A 25,795-nucleotide genomic window follows, 5' to 3' on the forward strand; every position below is an offset into this window, starting at 1 on the left:
CAGTTGCAACGGTAAGATTAGAGGCAGCGTTTTGACATCAGCTTCATTCAGCGGCATGCATCCCTCTACGGACCACTGAGCTGTGGTTTGTGTCGTCAGAACTCATGAGCCTTGTTGAATTGCTGACGGTGGGTGTGGAAACTTTAGATGCTGGACTCTAGACCACAGCTCCCAGAGAGAAGCGTTTGCCGGGGGATGGATGGTTCCCATGACTCCTGGGAGGCCTCCATCTGCCACGTTCTGGCCCCAGTATTCCTCAGATGGAGGGAGAGAGATAGAGAGGCTGAAGAAAAAAGCGAGACACAGACATGGATGGAGAACGGGTCAGAACAAAATGTCAACAGCATCGTGCAGGTGTTCAGTGGTGAGGCCCTCCAAAGCAGAATCAGAAGCATTGCATTTTACAGAAGTATGTGTCATGTGTCTACTTGACCTTGTGTTTCAACAACAGACTGGAGGCTTGTAGTTGGATATTCATTCACCTATGTCCAATTTACCACACTCCTGCAGCTGTGTGTTTCAAATAATGCATAGTATTTACATATGCAATGTAACAGCTTTCCGATAGAATCAGGTCACTATTGATTGAGGCAGAGATTTATCCTGTTAGCCTAATCTTAACTGATCTTGGCTCCCACTGTATATTTCAGTGTATAGAGAGATCGGTGTATTGATACTGCCTCGGCTGGAAACATCCCTGCAGGTGGCCTTGACTTCATTACAGTTCAGACATCTGACTGACAACTCAATGCACTTAATACTCATCCCTCAAACACACACACACACAGACACACACACACACACTACATTCACAAATATTCAGAGTCAGAAACTCCAAAAGGAGCACATTTTATCCACTTGTGAAGTTCAAAGTTCCTTGGAAAAGTCAAAGGAAGATGTAGGGGGGAGATAATCAGATAATCCAGTTCTCAGGCCTGCTCTCTGTTTCTGAATCACTCAGACCAGACATCGAGTACACCTTCCATAAAAAGGTCACTTGCTCATGACAGGAACTATGTATGTGATGGCAGTTGTAGCAAATTTAGCATCTCTGCCAGCACATTTTGATATTACTTTTTTAACACAGAGGAGTTATTTAATTGCAGTGTCAGATTCTCAACAAATGCAGTGTCATGATGTGCTGCAGAGTGTTAGAGTTTAATGAGGCGAATGTGTTGTCATAGTCCATGGTCTGTTCTCCACCATACTAGCAGTATTCTCTCATGTTACAGTACTTACCCTCACATCACAGACCAGCACTGGTATTACCTGAACTTTATACACCTGCATTTATCTGATTTTCTCTCAGAATCTGTATTGTGTACTTGTCACAGGTCACATACAACTGGTTTGTGAAGGATAAACTAATGACTTAATTTGTGGCACAGTAGGATCATTACTATTCTGTTCAGAAAGGCTGACGATTTTCACATTTATGGTATAAAAGCCCTGCATGTTCCCCTGGTCCACCTGCCCAAGGGACGCCACCAGAGGGGCCCAGCGCAAGCCACGTCCCCTGGAGGTCACAGGTCACACTATTGAAGTAAGAATCAATGGTGGAATCCCCCGTGGCCCAGAGAGTACAAGAAAGGGAGGGAACGTTTCAAACAAATAAATAGCTGGTTGTTCAAGGTGCCCTCTCCACTTCACAAACGTGGATTGATCTCTCCGGCTGAACCCAGAGGAGGACGGAGAGAGCGAGGACGGAGAGAGCGAGGACGGAGGAGAGACTTGATAAGGCTCCTGGTTTTTAGGTGGGAGCTACTTTTTTCACCCCAGCCAGGTTTGTCCTCTGTGCCGCGCTGCCAGAGAAGCAGGAGTCTGAGCAGACTTCAGACAGCAGGGCTGCCCAGTCTCAGCTGTCCAGGAGTTATCTAGCCCACACAGGAAAACTTCCTGTACGCCACAGCAGGATGTTACAACAACACCAGCTCCTTTTAAATTGTCATGAAAGGGAATTCAAACCCAATGACTAAAGGGTCACACGTGCATTTACATATACACGAGGTAGATAAGAAAAGACATAGTTTACATTCCATGTTCTGTAGGTAATGTGTCAAAAACACTCTTATCTACCGTGCAAATTGCTTTCGGTGAAAATCCCATTCCAAACCCATTGTTCCTGCTCCACTACCCTCCCCCTACCCCCTAAAGTTGTGTCAGGATGACATTTTCGAACCAGACATCTACCTGGGTTGATCCCGCCTGTGATGAAGCTCTCTCCTGGAGGAGGCGGTCTGTGATGTTCAGAGGGAGGCCTGCGGAGGATGCATACGTAGATGAGCCTCCTGGCAGAGTGGGGACCTGAGGGACCTGGCTCTGTAGACAGTCCTCCTCTCCTGTCCAGCGAAGGCCAGATAAATGTCAGGCAGAACAAAGACCCTCCGTCTCATTTCCCCTCTCTCTCAAATGGCCGCTGCTCGCCCCGTTCACTCCAAATTGCTTTCAGAGGTAATCCGCTCCCTCAGCTGAGAGGCTGGCCAGAGGGGTTGTGGGAAGATTGTTATTATTATGACTATTGCTGCCATTAACTACTGGCAGTGGCCAAGGTGACTGTCCAGCCCTCCTCTGTCCTCTGTCCTGCGGAAGCCAGATCTGTCTGAAATACTGGACACTTGACTGACACTCCAAACACTGGTACAACATTGGATGTGTAAGGATTCCTGCTAACGTTTCCAAGTTCAAGTTATGAGATCGGCACATGTCGGCACTTGTGTGATGAAGTATTGCTACATGGCAAGTACTGAAATGTTTTGTGAACTCTATGTCACCCCAGAATGTCTTTGCATGCCTGGCTGTCTGCCTGCCTGGCTGTCTTCCTGCCTGGCTGTCTGCCTGGCTGCCTGCCTGCCTGTCTCTGTCTCTGCCTCAGAGGCCCAAGGATGTCTGTCTACTTCAGTCTCTTCTTCATTCCTCTGAGGAGACGCTGAATTAGTCTTATTATCACCGCCTCTGTAACGGATACAGAGAGGAAGGTTCTATCCCCCCGAGAGCATGTGCATGTATGTATGTGTGTTTTATGCTAATGTGTACTTGTTAGTGTATCTTTTATGAATTTCAACAGCTGTATAGGGCAGCTGCCTTCAGGGCTGCATTCGGCAAGGGCGCCTTTCCTTCCTCTTGCTGACAACATTCTCATTCCCTTCACTCACTTTTACATTTACCCTCTCACATACACAAACTCACAAGGCCTATTTTAATTACAATACAGTCTTTACAATTTCGAATGCATGCAAATTAATTCTGATGGAAGGCAGTGAATGTGTGTGTCCGTATGTCACGTGGGTGTTTGTTTGTGGGTGAGAATGTGGGAGATGTGAAGGTGTTTTGAAGAAAAAAAAGACAATTTCATCCTTCGCCCCAGGTTGCAGTCTGACAGAAAACAGAAGCATGAGAATCATGAAAAAGCTACTTGTTTTACTGATGGGACACATTAGCTGTGGGCAATGAATGCTCAGAGTCCACACTACAAGCTCTCTGATCTCTCTCCTGCACACTCAGCACACTGCTCTGCCCTGTTTGGTCTGTGAGAAGTTTATAATGCTGCCCATTCATAAGGCCCGCAGACTGGAGTCTCCTTCCTCACCCAGGCCCAGTGACAGAGTCGTGGCCCCTTGATGGTGCTTTCAGAGGCAGGTCCTAAAGCAGCTGCTGTGTGGCCCGATGCTGGTGCTGATGGTGCTCTGATGGCGACAGGATGACAGCCTCATTTGTAGCCCTGGGGTCCAGGGATAACGAGAAAGAGAGAGAGAAAGGGGGAGAGATAGTGAGAGAGAAAGAGAGAGAGAGAAATAGAGGGAGCACAGAGGCAGCCTATGTCCCATGTGTTCTAGTTGCTACAGCAATATATATATATATATATATATATATATTAACTTTACATGACTAAATCTTGTATTTGGCACATCAAATCTTGCCCATCCATTTCATTAGCTATAATAAGGACCACTGTCTCTCTTTTAGAGCATCACAATCTCAGTTAATGTGACTCAAACACACTCAAAGTGTGGCTAAGTGCCCATAGTAGCTTGGAACTGTCAGACAGGCCGCTGTGAACCACTCTTGTCACAATGATGGCTGGATCGAGGCACAATTACCAGGAAAATACACTTCTCTGGGAATCTCTCCAGTGAAGTGGTGACAGGCCATATTCAAGAACAGAGGCAAGCATCTGAGAGATAGTGCAGTGAGGTTTAGACTAGGTAAGCTTGCTGTTTTGGTATTGGTAATCTTTTCAGTCCCTAATGGCCACATAGAATTATCCCAATCCATAGAGGAAAGTCTCTCAGGATTCTGTCAGAATTGATCAGCCACTGACATGTAGAGTATTATATAAATCTGTTTCAATTTCGGTTAAAAGACAGAAGAGTAATGCCACATTGACCTGATAATGTATCTACCTTGTTTTTCTGTTGTGCTCCTGGTCTCGAGTGAGTTTATTAGGACTTTCTGGATTCAGGTGAGGTACTGGCAGGCTCCAAAAACAAAGCAATCAAACAACTGCCCTTGGACTAAAGCTACAACAGGCCACAAAAGTGTAAAGAAACTTGCAGCTACATGCAGCCTACAGTCCTCCAAATAAACAAAGGCTTCTCTTCTGCTTTTTATAGACACAACACTGAAACAATCATAGTGGATAGCTAGTGTGAAGAATTCCAGTCATAACCATACAGTAGTCTGTCACTTGGTAACAAACGAGCACTGTGCTATTAATGAGTTGGGTACTGTGAGGTCAAAACAGAGTGATAGGCTAATCTCACTTTGGTTTCAAACAGGGAGCTGTGTGGCAGTGGACTCAACTACTCCTAGGCTTCACACATCCATACACACAGACGCCACTCCCACCCTGATGCAGACATGCACACACACATACAGATGAAGCTGTCTCTCCTTTTCTGGCCTGTCTCAAAGCCCTTGGCGCTGCTTGTTTACCCTTCACTGTGGCAGCTGATGCGTGTGTGTGTGTGTGTGTGTGTGTCGATCTGAAAAGGGAGATATTGCGTGTCAAGTGCTCTCCAGGGCAAAACTATCATTTCTGAGTGTTATCACACCATCCTACTACCCAGGGGCTGGCAGTCGTCCTCTCTCTGTCACACAAACACAAACACATGCACACAAACACTCACACAAACTTCCATGCACCAAAAGTGCTGGAAAAAGAGTTAGCCCGGTGAGGCGTGCAGTCAGAGGAGGAGAGAGAGCAGTAGGGTCTGACACCAACATTGTCCAACGGGTGAAACAGGTCTGCCTCTCCTGTTGACAGAGATCCAGTTATATGTATGCAGCTCCACAGTAGATACTGTGTGCTGCCTCAGTTGAAGGAAGATGATGAGAAACCCCATCGAAGGTGCACTCCTGGTAGATGACTCAACATTCAGCAGGACTGTGAAACAATAACAACGGCAAAAGCAGGTGACGTCTTTGTCCTGGTCGGTGAGAGTTGGTCCTCCAGTAAAATGACGTGCTTCTGATGTGCGAGAGTTGGGGATGGATTCCACTCTCCCTCCTCCTCTGAGGGGGAACAGTGAGAAACGAAGCCAGTATCCGGAGGAGAGCATCTGACAGGAAAGTCTTCCTGATTAGCACCACGTTATCAGCACAACAGTCTTGCCATTGTTCTATAGTGAGAGGGCCTAATCCTGCTCTTAGCAGTCCAGAGCCGGCTGCAGCTATCCTGGGTTTTTCTCCTGGCAGATTCCTGGGCTTGAAGTGTTTGCCCTTTGCACGTCCACAACTTTCTCTGTCTGTCAGCGTTTAGCCAGAGACTGGAGGGCGGGAACCACTGTTCTCTCTTTGAAACTTCGTACTCACACTCGGAATGACAGGAGCTTGTTAGGCCAGCCTTCCAAACGCTTACGTATATTGTGTACTGAATTTCTCATAAGAGAACAGTCCGTTTTTGTGTTGAAACAATGTGAAGCCTCCTGGAAAAAAAAAACTCCCACTCAACCTAAGATTACTACTGAGAAGCACAGATGACACTGTTTGTCCATGGGCTACAGTATTTAGTGTGTGTGTGCGTGTCTGTATGCGTGTGTGTTTGTACTCATGTGTGAATGTGTGTGTACGCGTGCATGCATGTGTGTGTGCACAGTCGGGCTTGTGTGTGTGCAGCAGATGTCTCTGTTTGAGATGTCCTTGAAATGCCTCCATGACCGCCAATTAGGAGTTCGCTTATTTGCCCATCTTAGGGCTGACTCAATTAACACCTCAGTACGACCTGTTATAGCCTGTTATGGACCTTTATGACCTGCTATGTCAGGCTATGTCTGTTTCTGCCCACCCCTGTCTTCGTGGGGTCAAACCACTGACAGCTATTACTAAGCTCATATTGTTCTGCTGTTCCACCTGCTTTGCTGTGGAAATTCTGGGTTTTAACCAAACCCCTTGTGGATCTCTTTCTAGGATCTGTATGAGCAGTTACATCACAGAAACTAAAATGGTACCAATACACTGTCACTTCCTGATCCTCCTTATCTGATCCAGGGTGCTTCGTTTTCATGGGTGATCGGGTGCAGAGTGGCAAACACGCAAATAGTTTTGAATGCAAACTTTTTTTAAGAGATTGGGTAAGGCAGACTGACCCTGTTGTGACACACCTGTTTACTCTCTAGACTGCAGGTAAATGTCTCACTTAACAGTTTGAGTCCTTGTTTAATTTCAATGGCATGTCCTATCCTCCATGTCACTGTTCATTAGATTACTATGTGTGTAAAGTCTTTTGGCTGAGAATGTGTGTGTGTGTGTGTGCTACACTACTCGTTTCATTACCTTCTATGTTTCATTTATGAGTTCTCTCCCCTTCTCTCCCCCTCTCTCCCCTGCTCTGGGTTGTTCTGAGCACACCTCAGTCACGGAATGAGACAGCAACCATTCACGCCAGACACAGCTCCACACACACAGCCAGACCCACCACACCACATGGATGTCAGTGCATACATTTTTAATTGCTGAGACACTGCCTGTTACTTCTCCTGGTAAAGTTTGAGACAGGTGCAAAAAGGAGGAGAACCTATTGAGTGAGAAAAGGTAGAGGAGGAGACAGCCGAGAGGGGACTGTCACGACCAGTATGTCTGTCCTCCGTGAGAGGGAACCAGGATGGCTCTGTGTGTGCGTGCGGCGCGTCCCTTAAGACGCACCAGGCTAGTATGTTGTGTCTGAGACCAAACACACACACACACACTGTACACACATTTAACATTTGTTCATTTAAATATTCTTTACAATTTGCCAAAGCTAATGACTGTCAGAGTGAGAAGAAAGTTCATATTGTATTATAGTATAGATAGTAATATGATAAATATTACTTTTTTCTTCTACTAAATATTTAAAATCTGTCCCACATACCTAAACACCCATGGGTTATTAGATCATCAATCTATTTTTATGGTCAAATCCAAAATGAAATGGATCTGGTGGGAGGGGTATATTGATAGTGGGGCGTAGCAAGTTTTAGTGGTGCTTTTCTACAGTTTTTTTCAGGACGAGGAGAATCCTGCTGATGTTGGTCATTTCATTTTTGCAAACGATTAGTCCATCATTTACATATTCACTCTGGGAGAGGAGAACACGTTCCCCAGCACTCTCCTCTTCATCAATATGCATTGACTGAGGGAAGCATAGTTGCTAGCACTGCTTAGCTCCGGGCTGTGGTAGAAACAGCCTTACCTAGGACTGTACACTATTTGAGTTTAATGTATGAATAATATGCACAAACCTTTTAACACTGGATTTTATTATGATACATTTGTATTCATTCAAAGATATGAAAGGAATGGGTTGATAAGGTCTTATTATGGTATGATTCCTATTCTGGTGCAGAAAGCTGAGCACAGTCATCCAGGCTGCGGTTCATCATGGCAGCTGGAGAGGGTACAGTGCCTGGTTAGAGGGGGGCTTGTTAGGACAGGGAGCTGGAGAGCTGGAGGTTAGCTCTGCATCTGGGTGATATCCTATTCCCAGTCCATAATGAACAGTGGTTTCTATCATCATCATTGTGCGAATATAAAAAAACCTCTTTCTTTCTCTCTCTCCAGTTTCTCAAATGTGGCCACCCAGCATCATGTTCTCAAACTGCCAATGGTCAACTGTTTATTGTTGTATTGATGTTTCTTCGTGGCACACAGTGTGTGTGTGTGTGTGTGTGTGTGTGTGTGTGGGGGGGGGGTACATCCTTTTGGATGGTTTCCTCCTCCTCTCCTAATACAACAGCAGGGGTGCTATTGCATGCTGTGAACACCAACTATTGGCAAGATCTCTGGTTAAACTGGGACATTCCACACAGGCACACAAAAACACATACACACAGAAACAGGCTCTTCCATCAAAACACAAACATGCGCTTACACACAAACACACACACACATACACACGCACAGCAACATGAATGTAAAACAGATCCGGTTTCATTTTGAGGGATGACAGAGTTTCTATATTTGACTTCTACATGATAGTGCCTTCCCACCTGAATGTAAAGGACCATCTACCTTCAGCAACACAAGTTTGAGATGGGAAGTTTAAACCGAATTTTAGTTTATCATCTGTGACATGCTCTTAAAGTATCTAATATGCGTGCATTTTTTATTTTCTCTTAACTGCAGTGCAAACCTTCTACCCACACCTCATTGATGTATCAAAGCCAACATGAAATCCTTATATGTATTTCCCTGCATTAAATTGTTTCCAGTATTTACTTCATGAGTTATAGCCCTTGTTTGGTAATACATATTTGTCCAAGACTTACATAAGCCTCTTTTTGTACATCTTTTCATGGTTACCCACAGTGCTTGTCCCTAATTCCTCCAGTGCCCCTCTCCTCGCCTGTCCCTCCTCCCTCCAACCCTTCCTCTGAGCCAGTTAGTGAGACATGCATGCACTGCTGATAGAGAATCTGCTTTCTGATTAAGCCCCGTAAAGTTGAATCGGCGGTCAGGATGTGTGCACGTGTGTGTACAATATATGTGTGCGTGCGTGTGTGTGTGTTGATGTCCTTTCTTTTTAACTCCTTTGATTTGTCCTCGCTGCCACTCCCTTACTCACCTCACCTCTCCTCGCTGCCACACCCTTACTCACCTCACCTCTCCTCGCTGACACACCCTTACTCACCTCACCTCTCCTCGCTGCCACACCCTTACTCACCTCTCCTCGCTGCCACACCCTTACTCACCTCTCCTCGCTGCCACACCCTTACTCACCTCTCCTCGCTGCCACACCCTTACTCACCTCTCCTCGCTGCCACACCCTTACTCACCTCACCTCTCCTCGCTGACACACCCTTACTCACCTCACCTCTCCTCGCTGACACACCCTTACTCACCTCACCTCTCCTCGCTGCCACACCCTTACTCACCTCTCCTCGCTGCCACACCCTTACTCACCTCTCCTCGCTGCCACACCCTTACTCACCTCTCCTCGCTGCCACACCCTTACTCACCTCTCCTCGCTCTTTTTCTCTGTTGCTATTCTCATCCTAAATATCATCCACCTCCACTTTTTCATCTCCATGTTCCTACCGCTGCCCTCTTTCTCTTCTCCATTCTGCTCACCCCCCCACCCTCTCTCTCTCTCTCTCTCTGATTCAGAAAATGCCCCATGGCTCTACTGAGCTAAGCCCATTTATCATCATCATTATCATCGTGTTAATTCTAGAGTCTTATCTCCCTAAATAAAGAGAGTGGTTTGTCTCTGCTTACAGATATCTCCAGGGCAATGAATGCAGCATATATAGCACTAGCTTGCGCCAACCCTGCTTAACAGAGAGATGAGCTGATTTAAGTTAGCCTAGCATAGCTTGCGTCAGCCCCTTGCCAGCTAACAGAGGCATCCATGGAAAGGCTGTAATGGGAAACATCAAAGCCAGCATTTCTCCCCTGATGTAAAACTGGGTGCACACAGCGGGCACACGTGCAAACACACACACCAAAACACACAAGCACACACACACTTATGAACACATGCACAGTACACTCACAGCTGGGTGCACATCGCGGTCATGAGGGGAGAGGTGGCTTCTCATAACTACACAACATTTACATTTATGTTAATGGTTTGCTCATTAAACAGGAGTACCAGCCGGTGTTGTTAGTTGGAGTTGTATCCTGGCTGCAGGTGGAGACAGGGCCACTCCAGAGAAGGTCAGGGAACTAGGTCAGTCTCAGAGGACCTCGCACACTCAGCTCAATCTGCTTTTTACCATTGATTTCTCTATCGCTGTCTCTCTCGCCGTCCCTCTCTCTCTCTCTCTCTCTCTCTCTCTCTCTCTCTCTCTCTCTCTCTCTCTCTCTCTCTCTCTCTCTCTCTCTCTCGCCGTCCCATTCTCTCTCTCTCTCTCTCTCTCTCTCTCTCTCTCTCTCTCTCTCTCTCTCTCTCTCGCCGTCCCACTCTCTCTCTCTCTCTCTCTCTCTCTCTTCTCTCTCTCTCTCTCTCTCTCTCACTCTCTAGCGTTGTCTCACACACACACACACACACACACAAATGAACGCATACCCATAATACACACGAATTGATTTCTTGCTATTGTCCGTGTTAACACTGATGTGAGGGATGTGTTTGATGTAGAGCACCTAGGAGCTCGTCATTGATGTTTCTGCTGTAGTGACACCACATCATTACACTGAACATATCCATTTGATGCCTCTTCTAAAACCTGCATGGAAACTCAAATATAAATAATAGATGTTCAAACAGTCACACTCCAAAGTCAGATGAATGGAGTTTATTTGAAACAATGTTGCCTTTGACCAGATAATTGATCTCCTTAGTGTCTGCGACTGAAATAATGACTTTATCTTTATCTGTGGTTTACCATGACAAAAACAACACACTAGTGTATCAAAGTCATTACATTTTGTAAGAAGTTTAGTCTTTTGATATCATTTGCTCTGCAAGTGGCCTGTAAACTGAGTTGATCATTATAATTTGAATAGCATGTATGTAATGTGCTTGATAAGAAATATACTTGAAAACAGGGAATGAGCATTAAAAGGATAATAAGGTAAATTAAATGTTGAACATTGTGTGCAGGTCAAATAAAATTGTCGATTGAAAGCAAATAGACATTGTGTATTCCATTTCATGTAGATAATTAACCAACATGGAGCTGGGGTTAGCTTAAAATTAAGCCAACGTTTACACATTCACTGTAATATTTTAGGGGGAACTCACTGCCTGCACACCCTAATGTCTACTTTGTGAACTAGAAATTGATGTCACTAGTTCAATTGTGAATTGTCCTTCAAAAGATCTTGAGGTTCTCACATTTAAAGACTGATTTCCATGTCTTGGTATGTTTGTCTGTATGTGGTTGAGAAGGACACTACAGTGCAGATTTAACCGTACTAAATCTGCATACCAACATCACAGCCACAGGATTGGATAGTCGGCCTGTTATGCATATTGTTAGCAATATGCAATGTGTTCACAGTGTATTTTCAATGTAGTGTATATATTTACATCTGCTGCCAGCAGGCTCTGTGTATTCCCCTACACAATATATCCTATTTTCACAACAATACCACATGCATCACGAATGCATAATGAAATAGTGTCAGTACTGTATGTAATGGGCCTGAGAGAAGCTCAGGACATGCTACATCAGTCTTCTGTACTGTGAAGGTTGCAGAAGGCCCTGTTACACACAGTCATACACTCAACAACAAAAATGTTTAGAGTTGCACAACAGAACCTCCATTGTGTTTTAGGCTTGAGAGTGAAATAGGTATTTGATGTGTCAAGTTTCATCCCAAACTTAATCATAACATTCTTCCAAGCTTGGTCCTTGAGGGTGACCCGAGGAGGAAGCATGCTCAGGTTCTTACCCAGTTTCAGAGTTCTCCTGGAGGGGCTGTTCCTTCCGGTGAGTATTCGGTTGCTTAATGTAACAAATCCAGAACATAAATAGAATAAACCCAGCTTATAAAACCCCTGTTTGAAGAGGAGAGTGTACACAGCCTTTAAGTACTGTGCAAGAGGACCTGTGCTCTTTCTTATCTCTCTGCAACTCTGTGTATAGTGTATCAATCACATTCGGAGGGATTTGACCACATTACTGTAATTCAATCCAGGCTGCACTGCAGTGACGTAAACATAAACAAGACAAACCTTTTCCCAGGTTTGACACAGAATAAAAGTTATAACTAATGGAATCCTCAACAGTAAATACATACTGTATTTAGAAGATATACAGTACGGTAAATTACCAAGGTCTGGAATCTGACACCATGAACCATACTCCACAGTCTGTCTATTAAAGTCTTGGCACAGCCAGATGACAGCACAGTCTCTGGTGGCTGCCTTTGTGTGTTGCCTGTGTAGATTTCTTATGTGATGTGAGGCAATGACAACATCTTATGACACATAGTACATTTAGAGGTGTATTGTCCCAAGGTTGTTCAAAAGGACTTCCTTGTTACCCAAATAAAAGGTAAATCTCACATGAAATTGACCATAAATAGTCATTGTTGCTTTATTATCACAGAGGCAAACTACAATAAATACATCATTTCAAAAATATGTTTTGTTGCCTGATCTTTTGTTCGGAGGACATGCTGGCTGGTGATAAGAGACTCACCACAGACTCCAGCATGTCCACTGGTCTAAGCTGCTGGAGACGTCAACCACGGGACATTCTAGAACATTAGGACCTGCTCCTAAGAATGGAAGTCCCCAGGGGGGTTATTAAGATAGAAGATAGAAGCTCCGAGCAGCTCTCCAATCAGGGGACAGTTTAGAACACTTCCTGATGAGTGGGAGGGGATGGGGATGTCACAGGGATGGGCCAGTGGCTGATAATTGGGCGTGGGACTCCACAGCAACAAAGCGCACAGCCTTAGTAATGAGATTAATGCTGTTCTGTTGGGTCTCGTTTCACCAAGGAGAGGATTATCTTCTAACAGCCCTCCTAAGGTGAAGGAAAGGACAATTACTCAGACACACTGAGTCATCAGCCCTATTCCTCATTGACTCTCGCTGCAGCTGAAATTAACTTCCAAAGCATCACAGCCACAAAACAGAACAACATACAAACCTTTACTCAAGAACAGGACATGGTGTTAGCAGCTTCAGCCAGATGTACTGTTCAATCAGTGTTGAGGATGGGAATGACCGTTTAACCTAATGAAAGCTGAGGAAATTAGTCAGTTACTTTAACGACATCTGTGTAACTCTTTTTTTATGCCAGATAACAATCACAAATAGCAGAGGTAAAATCAGGGCACACAAGACAGTACAACTGTTGTGTTAAACTCATTTATTCACTGTCAGACCAGTCATGGCTGCACTGAACACTACAGAGATATTGCTGTTTCAGTCACACACAGACAGACATTCTTTTATTGTGTTTTCATGGACAGTTTGCACATTTATGATTTCACATGAACAGCTCGGATGATCCCTCGGTTTCAGTCAAAGCCTGAGTCTTTTGGAACTGAAAACAAATCCAAAATGTTTCAGGCAGAGTTGATCAAATCTCCTTTTCTGACTTTTCTTCCTGTGACTCAGTAAGTATTCCTATGATGAACTCATCTGACGAAACGTATACTGTAGAATATTTTCTCAAGTCCAGTGTTTTCAAAAGCCTCCGAAGAAAAGAAAATGTAAAACAGTAGTGAAAGTTTGCAATCAAGAACATAACTTATACTGAATGAATAGCATGAGGGGTATTCTCAAAGAAATAGAAACATCTACCATCTATAGAGAACAGCCTACGGAGTGCACAAGGAAATACATGTTCTCTCAATCGCACAGGGGGACAAGGGCAGTTGGATTATGTTGTTTTCTGGCAAATTTAGAAGAAAAAAAACATTTCACTTACAAGATGTCCCCTCTCATAACCACAGAGGCAAAACAGTGACAAATCACATCATATAAAATTTTATTTTACAGTCTCTTTAGCTTAGCTTTTCTCTATTTTCCTGATAGCGCTTCTAAATGAATAATTGAGTACTCTGCAATCAGTATCTTACATCATATAATTTGTTACACTGGTAATGTAAAGTTCCATAGTATTTCTGTAATTACATTCAGACCTTGTGATATTGTAGCTAAGAAAGTACTAGCAAAATAGCAGACTGTAAAAACAAAGTGTAACATCATACATCCTTTCAAAGTTGTGTGCTACGCAGCTTCAATGTGGAAGAGACTTCTCTGAATCTCTCCCTAAGTCATATAGAAAGGATGCATGTGCGAGTACATGTCTTGTTGTTGTAGTGGTTGTTCTAGCCCTGGTAAAACAGGCTGCTCGATTGTGGTCGTCTGTTGAAGTTTCCTCAGCATAGGTCCAGAGTCTCTCGTGTGGACACAGCTCACTGTCGGTCTAGGTAGGGGCCGACCACCTCTGACCTCCTGGAGAATGGAGGCACCATGTGGAACAAACTCCCAATTCCCACAAATCTATACTTAGCTCAACATCATCATAAACCTCTTATAAAGTCATATTCGTAAAATCTGTCTTTGTATATAACAATGTCAAAATCATTGTGATTAAAGCAGTCCATTCATTTACAAATAAGACATAACTTATAAAACATGTTAGAAACAAAAAATAATAGCTTGAATTGTCCCAGTGACTTGACTATATTTTTGCACTGTAACCCTTCACATTCACCCTCTCGATTCTGGAACTCTGTAAAAAAAAAACAGTTCCGTTGTGATCCCAAAACATCTCCTATGGTTCTCTAATAGTCATAGATCTATCCGCTTGAAGTTCCACTCGGCATCAGATGCCCCGGGGGTTGGATTCGAACGTGGTGCCCTGAAAGGCTGGAGCTGTTATACGTGCACTGAGGGCACGCTCCTGTGCAGCACCTGCACCCTCATGAGCTGCACACTGGTCATGATCTTCTTCTGATGGCCCATCAGCGTCACTCCCAGCCTGTGGATGTCCCTGGAGACAGAATGACACAAAAGGGTCAAACACCACGTCTTCTTCGGCTTCAAACGCCACGTCATCGCCTTGGCCATCGTCAACACCATCCTCATTCTCACCCTTGGTTCATGCTTATGACATGCCCCAGTGTGTAGTAGCCCCCAGCAGCAAAGTGGTCCTTGTAGCGTCCCATCTTGATGGTGTCCAGCCAGTCATCTACAGAGTTACAGCTACTGAGGTCTGGAATTGCTCTTTCCATCAGAGGAGGACTGTTTAACCTGACAAAGAGAAAGAAGGAGAGATGAGAGAACGGGTGAAAGAGAGCACGGGAGAACGAGGAAGAAAGAGAAGGAAGGAGTGAGAGAAAGAGAGAGGTGAAGAGAGAGAGAGAGAGAGAGAGAGAGAGAGAGAGAGAGAGAGAGAGAGAGAGATTGAGAAAGAAAAATGGAGAGATGGGTAAGGAGTTTGAATGATGACAGAAAGTCAAAGAAAGAAAAGGAAGAAAAGGAGAGTGAAGAAAAGAGGTTTTGAAATGCACTAGGAGACAAGCCAGAAAATCAATAGCAGTTAAAATGATAGAGAAGGGGTGCCGGCTGTGATTGCAGGATGGCTGGTTTGGGTAGATTAATACAAGGAGAAACTCTCAACACCCCCTACCACTCCTCCTCCTCCTCCCGTCCTCCCCTCTCTGCATCCCTCCAGCTCCCCTCCTTCCCCTTGACATGCACCAGTAACTCTGTGGGACCAGCGATCTGAACGGAGCAATTTACACAGGTCCAGTCAGCCTGTGTCTCCTCTGCCTGCTCTCTGAATCAGCCTGGATCAATGTCAATATGAGAGCCAGGCTTTTACTTAACTGAGAGAACGTCTTTGAGAGATGAGCTTATTGGAAAACGTATACGGGCGTTCTGGGCCTCTCCTAAGGCATGTCTTCTCCCTGGGCCACAGACAGACTGCTAGGGGGGAAACTTCACGCTGTAACTTCATCCTACGGCTGCTATCTGACTGATGAGGTCAGCTACACTCTCCCTGGTTTATTACAAACAGGCACAATTCACGATCTAAACTACAGAAAAACACATATTAAAGATGCCATATTTTATTGTTATTAACTTCTGTTTAAATATTGGTCAATTAAGACAGTGCTTCAGTATATTAAATAAATATGTGGGTCAAACAACTGGCATAGTTTTCAGGGGGGTGGAGTGATTCTTTGGCTCCTGCACCTCCGATTCCAGTGGTGGACAGTCAGGGAAGGAACAAGTCACACTTCAGGATCATTCCAAAACAGCTGCAGGCTGTGTGAGACTGGCAGGGACATCAGCAAGATGAAGCGGAAGCAGACGATCAGACCCTAACCCCACGTCACCCCCCACCACACACACACACACACACTCACACACACACTCCATCTTGCAAGCCAAACCTCCACCCCTGGTGACAGAGAGAGTCTCACCTGCACAGAGGGCCCATTGACTTGAGTGTTTCTGGGTTCCGGATCAGCTTGTCCAGCACTGTGACGATCTGGCAGAACCTTGGTCTCTCGTTACGGTCCTTCTGCCAGCAGTCCAGCATGAGCGTGTGGAGCGCACCGGGACAACCCATAGGAGCAGGCAACCTGTAGCCCTCCTCCACCGACTTGATCACCTACACACACACACACACATATACGGACAGGATTCAACACACACATGGATGTTTCGTCCAACACCTTTTCTCCCTGTGTTCTCTGTGGGAAAGGTCAATGAGTGCTACAGTACAGTAAGATTCAGAGATGATCCCACTCACGTCTCTGTTGGTGAGGTTCCAGTATGGGCGCTCCCCGTATGACATCACCTCCCACATCACCACACCAAAGCTCCACACGTCACTCGACGACGAGAACTTCCTGTAGGCGATGGCCTCTGGTGCCGTCCAGCGAATTGGGATTTTACCACCCTATGGAACCAAACACAATGAATGTGTATGTGTGTGTTAGGATGTCAATGCATGTGTGTGTTTGTGCGTGTGTGTGTGTGTACAGACTCACGCTGGTGGTGTAGGCGGCGTCAGGGTCGTCCTCCAGGACTCTGGACAGGCCGAAGTCAGACACCTTACACACCAGGTTGCTGTTGACCAGGATGTTGCGTGCAGCCAGGTCTCTGTGGATGTAGCCCAGGTCTGCCAGGTAGGTCATGCCAGCTGCAATGCCACGCAGCACACCCACCAACTGGATGATGGTGAACTGACCATCGTGCCTCTGGAGGACAGGAAGAGAGGGAGTGAGAGGTCAAAGAACATTTTAGCTTGATTCAAAAAACAGAGATACAGATTATTTCGAGAACTGCCTACCCTCAGGAAAGAATCCAGAGATCCATTCTCCATGTACTCAGTGATGATCATAACTGGTTTACCTGGTGAGAGAGAAAGAGTATGACGGAATCTTATCATGAGTAAGAAACGTTTTCTGTATGTGTCTAGCTGCCCAATGGACTGGATTGTTTGGCAGCACTAAGAAACCAAACTCTTTAAACAAGGGGAAGTAAGGGCCGTGGAGCCGGAGAGCGGCAGCTTACTGCGTGTGACCACTCCCTCCAGGCGGATGACGTTGGGGTGGTCAAACTGGGCCATGATTGAAGCCTCGGCCAGGAAGTCTCGTCGCTGCTTGTCGCTGTATCCTGCCTTGAGTGTCTTCAGCGCCACAGGGATGTCCCTCTTCCCTGGGAGACGCATGCGCCCATAGCATACCTCTCCAAACTCCCCTGTACACACACATACACATCCAAATGGAAGACAGCATTGTGCTCAACAGATATTCCTTTCAGTCTTGTCGGCTCTTGTAAATTATACTTTTTCTGCAAACAGTTCTGTATGGAGCTGCCTTATTATGGCCAAACAGTGTTCAACAGTTTGATTACGTAAACAGAGCTGTGGAGTAAATTGTGGCGTGGAGTTGCTTCCTGCATTGGCAGGATGTTAGTATTCCCAGTCTGTCTGTTTGGGAGTTTGACTGACAGCTCCAACAATGCTGTGATTCCTCTCTGCTGCACACCTCAGTCGTTACCCCCACCAATGATTCTGCTGAACACAATCTGTCTGTGTGTGTGTGTGTGTGTGTGTGTGTGTGTGTGTGTGTGTGTGTGTGTGTGTGTGTGTGTGTGTGTGGTGTGTGTGTGTGTGTGTGTGTGTGTGTGTGTGTGCAGACATGCATGTGTGTGTGTGCGTGTGATTGCGTGCATGTGTGCGTAATCATGGTTTTACCTGAGCCAATGACTTTCTCTATTTTGATCCTGGAAGCTTCAATTTCACGGGCAAACTCATGGACAGCCTGGCAGGGGTCCTCATATGTGTGTGGATCAATGTAGAAGCGGGCATCAGGAAATGACACTAAAATAAATAACATTAGCATTTGGTCACACACCTTAGAATGAGAACAATATCTCATCTGAATCCTAAGAAGAAATGACTGGATGAGTGATGGACAGAATGAGGGAGCAGCGGGTAAAAGACCGAAAAGAGAGAGGGAGAAAACAAGAGAGCGAAAGAGAGAGAGAGAGAGATTACAGTACATTCGTCTTGTCAGAAGATTAAACAGAGGCAGGAACTTGTTTGCTCTGTGGATTATACTTATTGCCTTTGAATAAAAACAATATACGAAATTAATATCATAAGTAATAATATGTTAGCAAACAAACCGTGGCCATTTTGGTAATGCATCTTCTCCTCGTCCGAGTCCTGGAAGGCCTTGCTGTAGCCACAGTGTCTGTAAAAGCACAGGAAGGATTGTCACTGTGCACATACTGTACAGGACAAGTCATGATACACATACAGACAAATCAAACTTTCTCTGACATGTTATTCTTATTGTACATTGTGACAGCTAGAAATCTTCTGTCTCATAGCAGCATTTAATTAGCTCTAAAAAGGATTTTAATCATCCAAGGATTTGCTGATATTTAAGTCCTCAGAACTGGGAGTCACCCGGGGATATTCTTCTGACAGTTTTTTCACTTTGTCTTAGAGTTGAAATGAACCAAGGTTGAAAATGTTAATGTGCATTGAGGTTTGAAATAATTAAACACAGTGAAATTAATTAGGGGCTGCGGAGGTATGGAGATGTAAGTTGGCTACATCATGAAAAGCAGCGGAGACTGCAATGATAAGTGAGAGCGTTTGTTTTTCTCGTTAAAGCAACATAATTACATTCATTGTCAGAGGTGGAAAAAACACACGATGCTACATTATCAAAATTAAATGATAAAATGCAGTAAGTTTACTGCACTAACAGATGCTTTAATACAGAACTATTAATCCCATCGCCACTCTCAAATTGCTGTTGCCAGATGGCGGTATAGGCAGCTTCCTGTCACATGAGGTACTTGATCGCATTTCCAGAGCTATCTCCTGGCATGCTCCTAACAATACAGTGGTGCTGTGGATGCAACAGGGGTGAGTGACAGTGAGGGCGAGTGCTGGCACACACAGTAACGGGAGGTGTTGTGAGAGAGTGCTCCCTTGCCGTTTCCTGCAGATGACCACGGCCAGGAAGGTGACGAGGCTGGACACCAGAGCCAGACAGATCCAGATGATGGTCATGGAGCTGTAGCGGGGAGGGACTGTAGGGACACACACATTGTTCCATTACAAGGATACGTTGGGACTGTTGTCACGTGGAATACCGGGGAGCATTCAGGAGGAACGCACTCGAAGACGAGGACCTCAGACATCTGAAAGGTCAGTTAGTGGGAGAAGCGCAACTGTGTAGAAGAGGACCTGCTCTCTCTCCGTTGTCTAAGCTGTTTGGGCATTCATACACATACCATTTTTGACAAGAGAAACAAATGCTGATAAATGATATAAATAGAGTGTAAAATCCTGTTTCTGCACTTACAGGATTATCTGTGTTTTGTAAACATCAAATGCATGCACACACACACACACACACCCCACACACACTCACACAAACAAATGACACTTGCACAGACACACAGACACACAGACACACAGACACACAGACACACAGACACACACAGACACACAGACACACAGACACACAGACAGACGAACAGACGAACAGACAGACGGTCAGGAACCTATAATCATAAAGCACATGCACACTGGAGCACACAAACAAATATCGACTAACACGCACAAAAACCAACACACACACACACGCACGCAGTTAATATGTTGTTAGTTATTTACTCATGCTTTATAAAGGTAATGTAAATGGTTTGTTCACCATTTGCTAATGCTCTCTATACCTGCTCATGTACCATTAACACCTTTTAAACTACTGGTTTGCAACTATATTAACAAGCTGTGTATAAAGTATGATAATGCAGTTATCAAACACCTTATGAATTGTATTATGAATAAAAAGCATAATTTTTAACAGTGTTTATTAATGATCAACATAGTGTTTAATAATAAGCTTATTAACTATTTAATAATGTATTGTTAATGTTTCAAAATGTTTTATAAAGGATTAACTAACTATTAGTTAACACTTTGTAAATGCCAAAAAGCGTTGACTTATTATAAAGTGTTACCCTTCTTTCCTTTAAATTGTCATCATTAATAATGAAACAGGTGGGACATTCTGTATACCTGTGATGAGAACATAAATTAGAACTCAAAATTCTACAGCTGCCCTGATCAAATGTATACACTGAATATCACAGCCATCCAAGTAGTGTTGGATAAAACTCTACCTTGCATTTGTCTAAATATCTTTCAAATACGACCTGTTTTGTGTATTTAAACTGTTTTAATATGAGAGCTTTGCTTGCAATATTGTGGCAGGGGATCTTGTGTGTGAGGGCAGAAGAGAGTAGAGCGGGGGGGTCAGAGCTGGGACAGGCCAGAGTGCGCAGCAGGGTGCTGGGCTAAGAGTCCTGGCTGCTCTAGATGCCAGAGGTCTCAGTCCATCCCTCTCATCTATTGATCTGTGCTTTGTTAGAGGGTCACCCCCTGGCAGGGAAGCTGCCACTGATCCCTGACTCTAACACCACACAGACACACACACACTGAGGGAACAATGCGTGCGTTTTTGTGCGTGTTAGTCGATATTTGTTTGTGTGCTCCAGTGTGCATGTGACTTATGACTTATTATAAAGTGTTACCGAAAGAAGATGTACAGTATCTCAGTGCTTAGGGCATTTGACTGCTAATCAAGGAGTCTGATAAATGAATTCATTATCTTCTCACCTGCTTTTCCAGTCTGGATCTCTACATTCTGGCTGAATCGCCCACAGCCCGCTGAGGTTCTGGCCCGCACCTGGAAGATGTACCTGGTGCCAGGCTTCAGACCAGACACACGGGCACTGGTGCCCTTGGCCTTCAGAGTAGAGTAGCTCTGCAGTTCATTATCCTGAGAGAGAGAGAGAGAGAGAGAGAGAGAGAGAGAGAGAGAGAGAGAGAGAGAGAGAGAGAGAGAGAGATAAACACATGATTTCTGTTGCATGGCTAGCTATTTGGACCACAACACACAAGCAGTGCCAGATGCACATCCGCACACACACATGCACACACACACAGACACATTTCATTTATAATAATATAAACCAACAGCATAATTTATTGGATGACCATACCCAGTGACTAGTTAATCATACCAGAACAGCCTTGCTTTCAAAGTATGCTATCACACAAAGAATGTCCAGTGTGGTGCAGAGTACCTTCTCATAGTATTTGATGTCATACTCCAGGATGACTCCATTTGGTTGGTCGGGTTCATGCCACAGCAGAGTGACACTGTTCTGACTGGCGTTCTCCTGGCGAATAGCTATCACCTGGGAGGGGGCTATACAGGAAGCAGGAAGTAAAAAAACTGTCAATACCAGGTCTAGAATCTCCAATACTGTCCACCTGTGGCCTCTACCAGTCTCACACGGAGGTTTACGGCTTTATGTATGTGCAATGTGAGAAGACCCTGAGAAGGCTAGTGAAGAGTAGGTGCATACAGTACCTTACCTGCCTGGTTCGTCGTGATGTTGACTGAGGTGTAGGGCTGAGGCTCGTTGCTAAGGTAGGTAACGGCGTTCATTGCCAGGATACGGAAGGTGTAGTTGGCGTGGGCGAAGAGATTCAAAACCGTCACCCAGGGCTCTGTGAAGAGGTTCTGCTGGGGTACGAAGCGGACCGGGACCACGCTGGAGCGTTCCACCGTCCCCCCTCCCCCGGTGGGCCCCCCGGCCCCCTTCCCCCCGACGCCGCTGCTCCCTGCTCCCGAGGTGCAGTCCTCACACGGCCCCGCCTCCCCGGAACACTTCTGACACAGCACGCTGTACAGCAGGTCGCCGCGGCCCCCTGTGTCCAGCGGACGCGCCCACTCCAGACTCACGGAGGTCCCGTTGACAGAGGAGATGACGTTCACGGGGGCAGACGGGGGCCCTTGTCACACAGAGAGAGAGGAGACACGACACAGCTGGGATGGGACGAGGAGCACCTTCGATGCCGTCCAACTCCCGTCTAGTCCCTCAATAGGTGTAAATTGATCAATTGTAGGTGATTGTTGAACACAATCCTCTTCATGTTCACTTGAGGTGAAATGGAGGAGTGTGTGCCTACATGTGTGAGTGTGTGCGTGTGTACAAGGGTGTGTGTGTGTGAGAGAGAGAGAGTGAGTGTGTGTATGTGTGTGTACAAGGCTGAATTTGTGTGTGTCTAAGGGCCAGTGTCTTTATGTGCGTGTAGGGTGAGAGTGTGTGTACTCACGTGTGCAGGCGGCAGCTGGGGGATCTGAGGGGGCCCTGTAGTAACTGGAGTCACAGGGGCACGTCAGGGCAGCTCTGGTCTCTGAGTGACTGTGGAGGGGACATTTACCACACAGGCCATCACCTGCTGCTGGCTTATAGAAGCCCACCTCACAAGCTGGGAGCAGGGGGAGACAGGGGGGAGAGGGGGGGGGAGACAGGGAGAGAGAGGAGGGGTGGGGGTGACACAGAGAGAGAAAGAGAAAGAGAAAAAGAGAGACAGGTAGGGAGAGAATTGAAAATGCCGTGTCAGTGCTGTTTCAGAGCACACTGTCGAGGTGGTTTGAGGGTAAACCAATACCACCAAAGTGTCAAACCCCACCAGTCCAAAGTGAGAAGGACATGATGAAGAGGAAAGTTAGATATACACGCATACACAAATATACACACACATAATTTGGGCTGAAAAGGCTGTGCACTGTTGATAGTCCCAGTGGGAACATCAGATACTAGCCCATGTTTCAACCTTCTTTAGCTCTTCTGATTTATATTCACTTTCAACTCTGCTCTGATTAATAATACAGGAAGCTGTAATAAATATATTCTCTTTAGAGCTGGTAAATAGGCCAAGCAAACTCAGGCCTGTCTATGACTCTCTCTTACCCAAACCAGGACTCACAATTGGTGAACAGGCTCCCCGAAGCCTTGTATTTATTCGTAGAATAACCAGTAACATGTCATGAAGTTTGCCAAATATTCCTTTTAAGATTCTGTATTAGTTGATGTGCTCCAACATGAAACTGTTAGAGTTGTCTTCCTCTTCCCCCCTCAGCAGCCCCCCTGCTCTCAGGGGCGGTCAAGGACCTCCGCCACGAAGGGCACGCAAACAAACGCTCACGCACACACCTACAGAGGCAAACACAACCTCAAACTGTCTGAATCACCACCGGATTAACAGACTGCGGCCGATAGCATGCCGTCCCCCCTGGGAACTTGAAACTATTTCTATTTGCAATATTTATCCCAGACTGTGTTCTCTTCTTCTTTTATCCAGTTAATCCCTGCATCCCTTGATGTGTTTTGTGAAGCCCCTAAGTTGAAAAGCAGGTCACGATAAACATCGGAACAGCTCGCTCATCAAGGAGCAAGCCAGCTAAAGCTTTGAAGTCTCTGACAGATTCACCAGGAGCTACACACACACTCCGCAACACACACCCAGATGCTGATAAAGTCAAACACACTAACATTGATAATGCTACAGGACACACACAGCATAGTAAGACACACACACACACATACTGATAGCAGGCGAGTGAATGGAAGGCCAGGCTGGAGGTAACCACTGATAACCTTTCAGTCCTGATGCACCCTCGTCTGCTCCACTGAATCCATCAAGGAAATTACAGAGGAAAGAGGGGAGGGAGGCAAGGAGAGAGGGAGGCCTCAAAAAAGGTGTAGAACCAATGAAAGAGGGATGTAGGATGTATAGATGAAAGTACTTTTTATAAAAGTACTTTCGGAGTGGAGGAGTACAGAGAAGGAAAGAGTGGAGAAAGGTTAACATCTCCATCCCCAAAGGGTTAACTTGTTCTTCCTTGTAGGAAGTGTTGGAAGTGTATACGTGTGTGTGTTGTTTGGCATGTCAGTGTCTGTCAGTGCCCCGCACCCACAGCACGAGTATTTGCATTACAATGAATCTTAATAGCCGCGTGCTGCATTGTGTGCTGACCTTGATTTATTCCCTGTATAAGTGGGTAAATAAACACATCGGGAGGAAAAAAGGAGGAGAGAGAGCAAATCATCGTCCCACACGTGAGGAGACTAAAGGAGGAGAAGAACAGGAGAGGAGCAGCCTCTTATGTAAGTGCAACCTGGTTCTCTGACAAAGTCATATTTTGCCTACACAGTCAATATTGGTCCGGACCTAGGTGAGGTGAGCTCTTTGAGCAAGTAAACACAGTGTTGGCTTAATGTAAAGACAAATGTACTCAACATCAAGTCAGCAGTGACATTGTTATCCAAGGGTACACAGAGCTGTCACTTGGGACTAAACAGCACCTCCTAACAAGCTGGTAGAAGTGTCCAGGTGATGAATTGTTGTGTCTGCACGATCATGTGTAGAAATGGGCCAGTCTCAGTCTGACTGGTCCCTCTCCCCAGCAGAAGCAGACAGCCTCACAGCTGGCTCAGCTGATTGTGACCCTTTGGGTTCCACACTGTAGCAGGTGAACTACACAGCACCCGCTCCGTAAGCAACAAGGAGGCCCACATATCCACTCCACACTGAGACGATAAATCCTCCAACCCAGGGCTAAAGCAAGGTGTCCTCTTTCAATTTAGATAACACTGATTGACTCAGCAACTGTGGAGCGGAGCGCTTTCCGGGCAGGACCATTCTGGACGGAGGGATGCATGAAAGATGGAACATTTACCTATGGGATAGGACAGATGGCCTGTTTCAGTTCTGTTCGATGAGGGTCAACAGAGGATAATGGGAGTTGTTAAAATCCCATCATTAAGTACTCCAGGTACGTACTGTAAGTGTTTTGTCAGAGGGTAGAGTACATGACTGGCCTGAAAGAAGTCTGAATGACTACCTCCACTCCAAATGCTTCATGAGATTCTTTGCTATTATATTCAGTTAAAAACGACCTTTGTAGTTTCTCCATACATCAGTGTTGAAGAGTAGGGCCAGCTCAGATATCAGTCAGGATCAAATGAACTCCTGGATTCAGTGCTGTGGCTCAGAGCAGGACAGCCAGTGTTCCTGTTGACCTCCTACAGGCTATCAGTCCTCTTGCTTGTGGATGGTGCTCTAATAACCTGGTTTACTTATGCTTTATAACCTCTCTGGCATATACCAGAAAGAAGCTCCTTCTATTCCTCTCATCGGCCTCCAAAGGCACTAGAAGAAAATTATTAAAATATGTATATGTGAAAGGCTTAAAAAAGTTCAACTCAAATGATGGTGTTGGTAAACTTTTTTTTAAGTCTTGAGAGAGAAGTTGTCGTTTGAACTGAGGGACGTCGCAAACTTTGACTCCCATGGACAGTAAGTAGGAAACCAAAGCATGTAAGGCCTCAGCACCTAACCACAGGTTCACTGCACTGAAAGAACTGGTTTGCATTCCCCGGACTAAAGTGCATATTTTGTAGAATAAAAAATAAGTATTTACCCTACAGGCTGTTCTCTAAGACCACAGCCTGTGTGTGGAGGCCTTCTAACAGCTCATTACATCTCCTCAGGAAAAAACT

The 25,795-nt window shown here is 45.4% G+C and overlaps 1 protein-coding gene across 2 annotated transcripts in view; it reads right to left on the reverse strand.

Annotated features, from left to right (window-relative positions):
• Positions 1-13,242: 13,242 nt before the first annotated feature.
• The window catches only part of epha8 (eph receptor A8), a 40,121-nt gene continuing 27,568 nt past the window's right edge, over positions 13,243-25,795 (reverse strand). The window contains exons 7-20 of one of the 2 annotated variants that reach the window (XM_062464485.1): positions 22,563-22,718; positions 21,819-22,238; positions 21,524-21,648; positions 21,054-21,216; positions 19,327-19,459; positions 18,539-18,606; positions 18,105-18,230; positions 17,420-17,605; positions 17,196-17,257; positions 16,894-17,103; positions 16,653-16,802; positions 16,321-16,511; positions 14,984-15,142; positions 13,243-14,882 (exon numbers count right to left, since the gene is read on the reverse strand). In XM_062464485.1, coding sequence (XP_062320469.1) covers positions 14,768-14,882; positions 14,984-15,142; positions 16,321-16,511; positions 16,653-16,802; positions 16,894-17,103; positions 17,196-17,257; positions 17,420-17,605; positions 18,105-18,230; positions 18,539-18,606; positions 19,327-19,459; positions 21,054-21,216; positions 21,524-21,648; positions 21,819-22,238; positions 22,563-22,718 — 2,264 coding nt within the window. In that variant the 3' untranslated portion in view covers positions 13,243-14,767. The remainder of the gene's footprint in view (positions 14,883-14,983; positions 15,143-16,320; positions 16,512-16,652; positions 16,803-16,893; positions 17,104-17,195; positions 17,258-17,419; positions 17,606-18,104; positions 18,231-18,538; positions 18,607-19,326; positions 19,460-21,053; positions 21,217-21,523; positions 21,649-21,818; positions 22,239-22,562; positions 22,719-25,795) is intronic. The other variant, XM_062464487.1, reaches the window with a different exon arrangement.

This window comes from Osmerus eperlanus, chromosome 1, assembly GCF_963692335.1.
Source record: "Osmerus eperlanus chromosome 1, fOsmEpe2.1, whole genome shotgun sequence".
Taxonomy (NCBI): Eukaryota; Metazoa; Chordata; class Actinopteri; order Osmeriformes; family Osmeridae; genus Osmerus; species Osmerus eperlanus.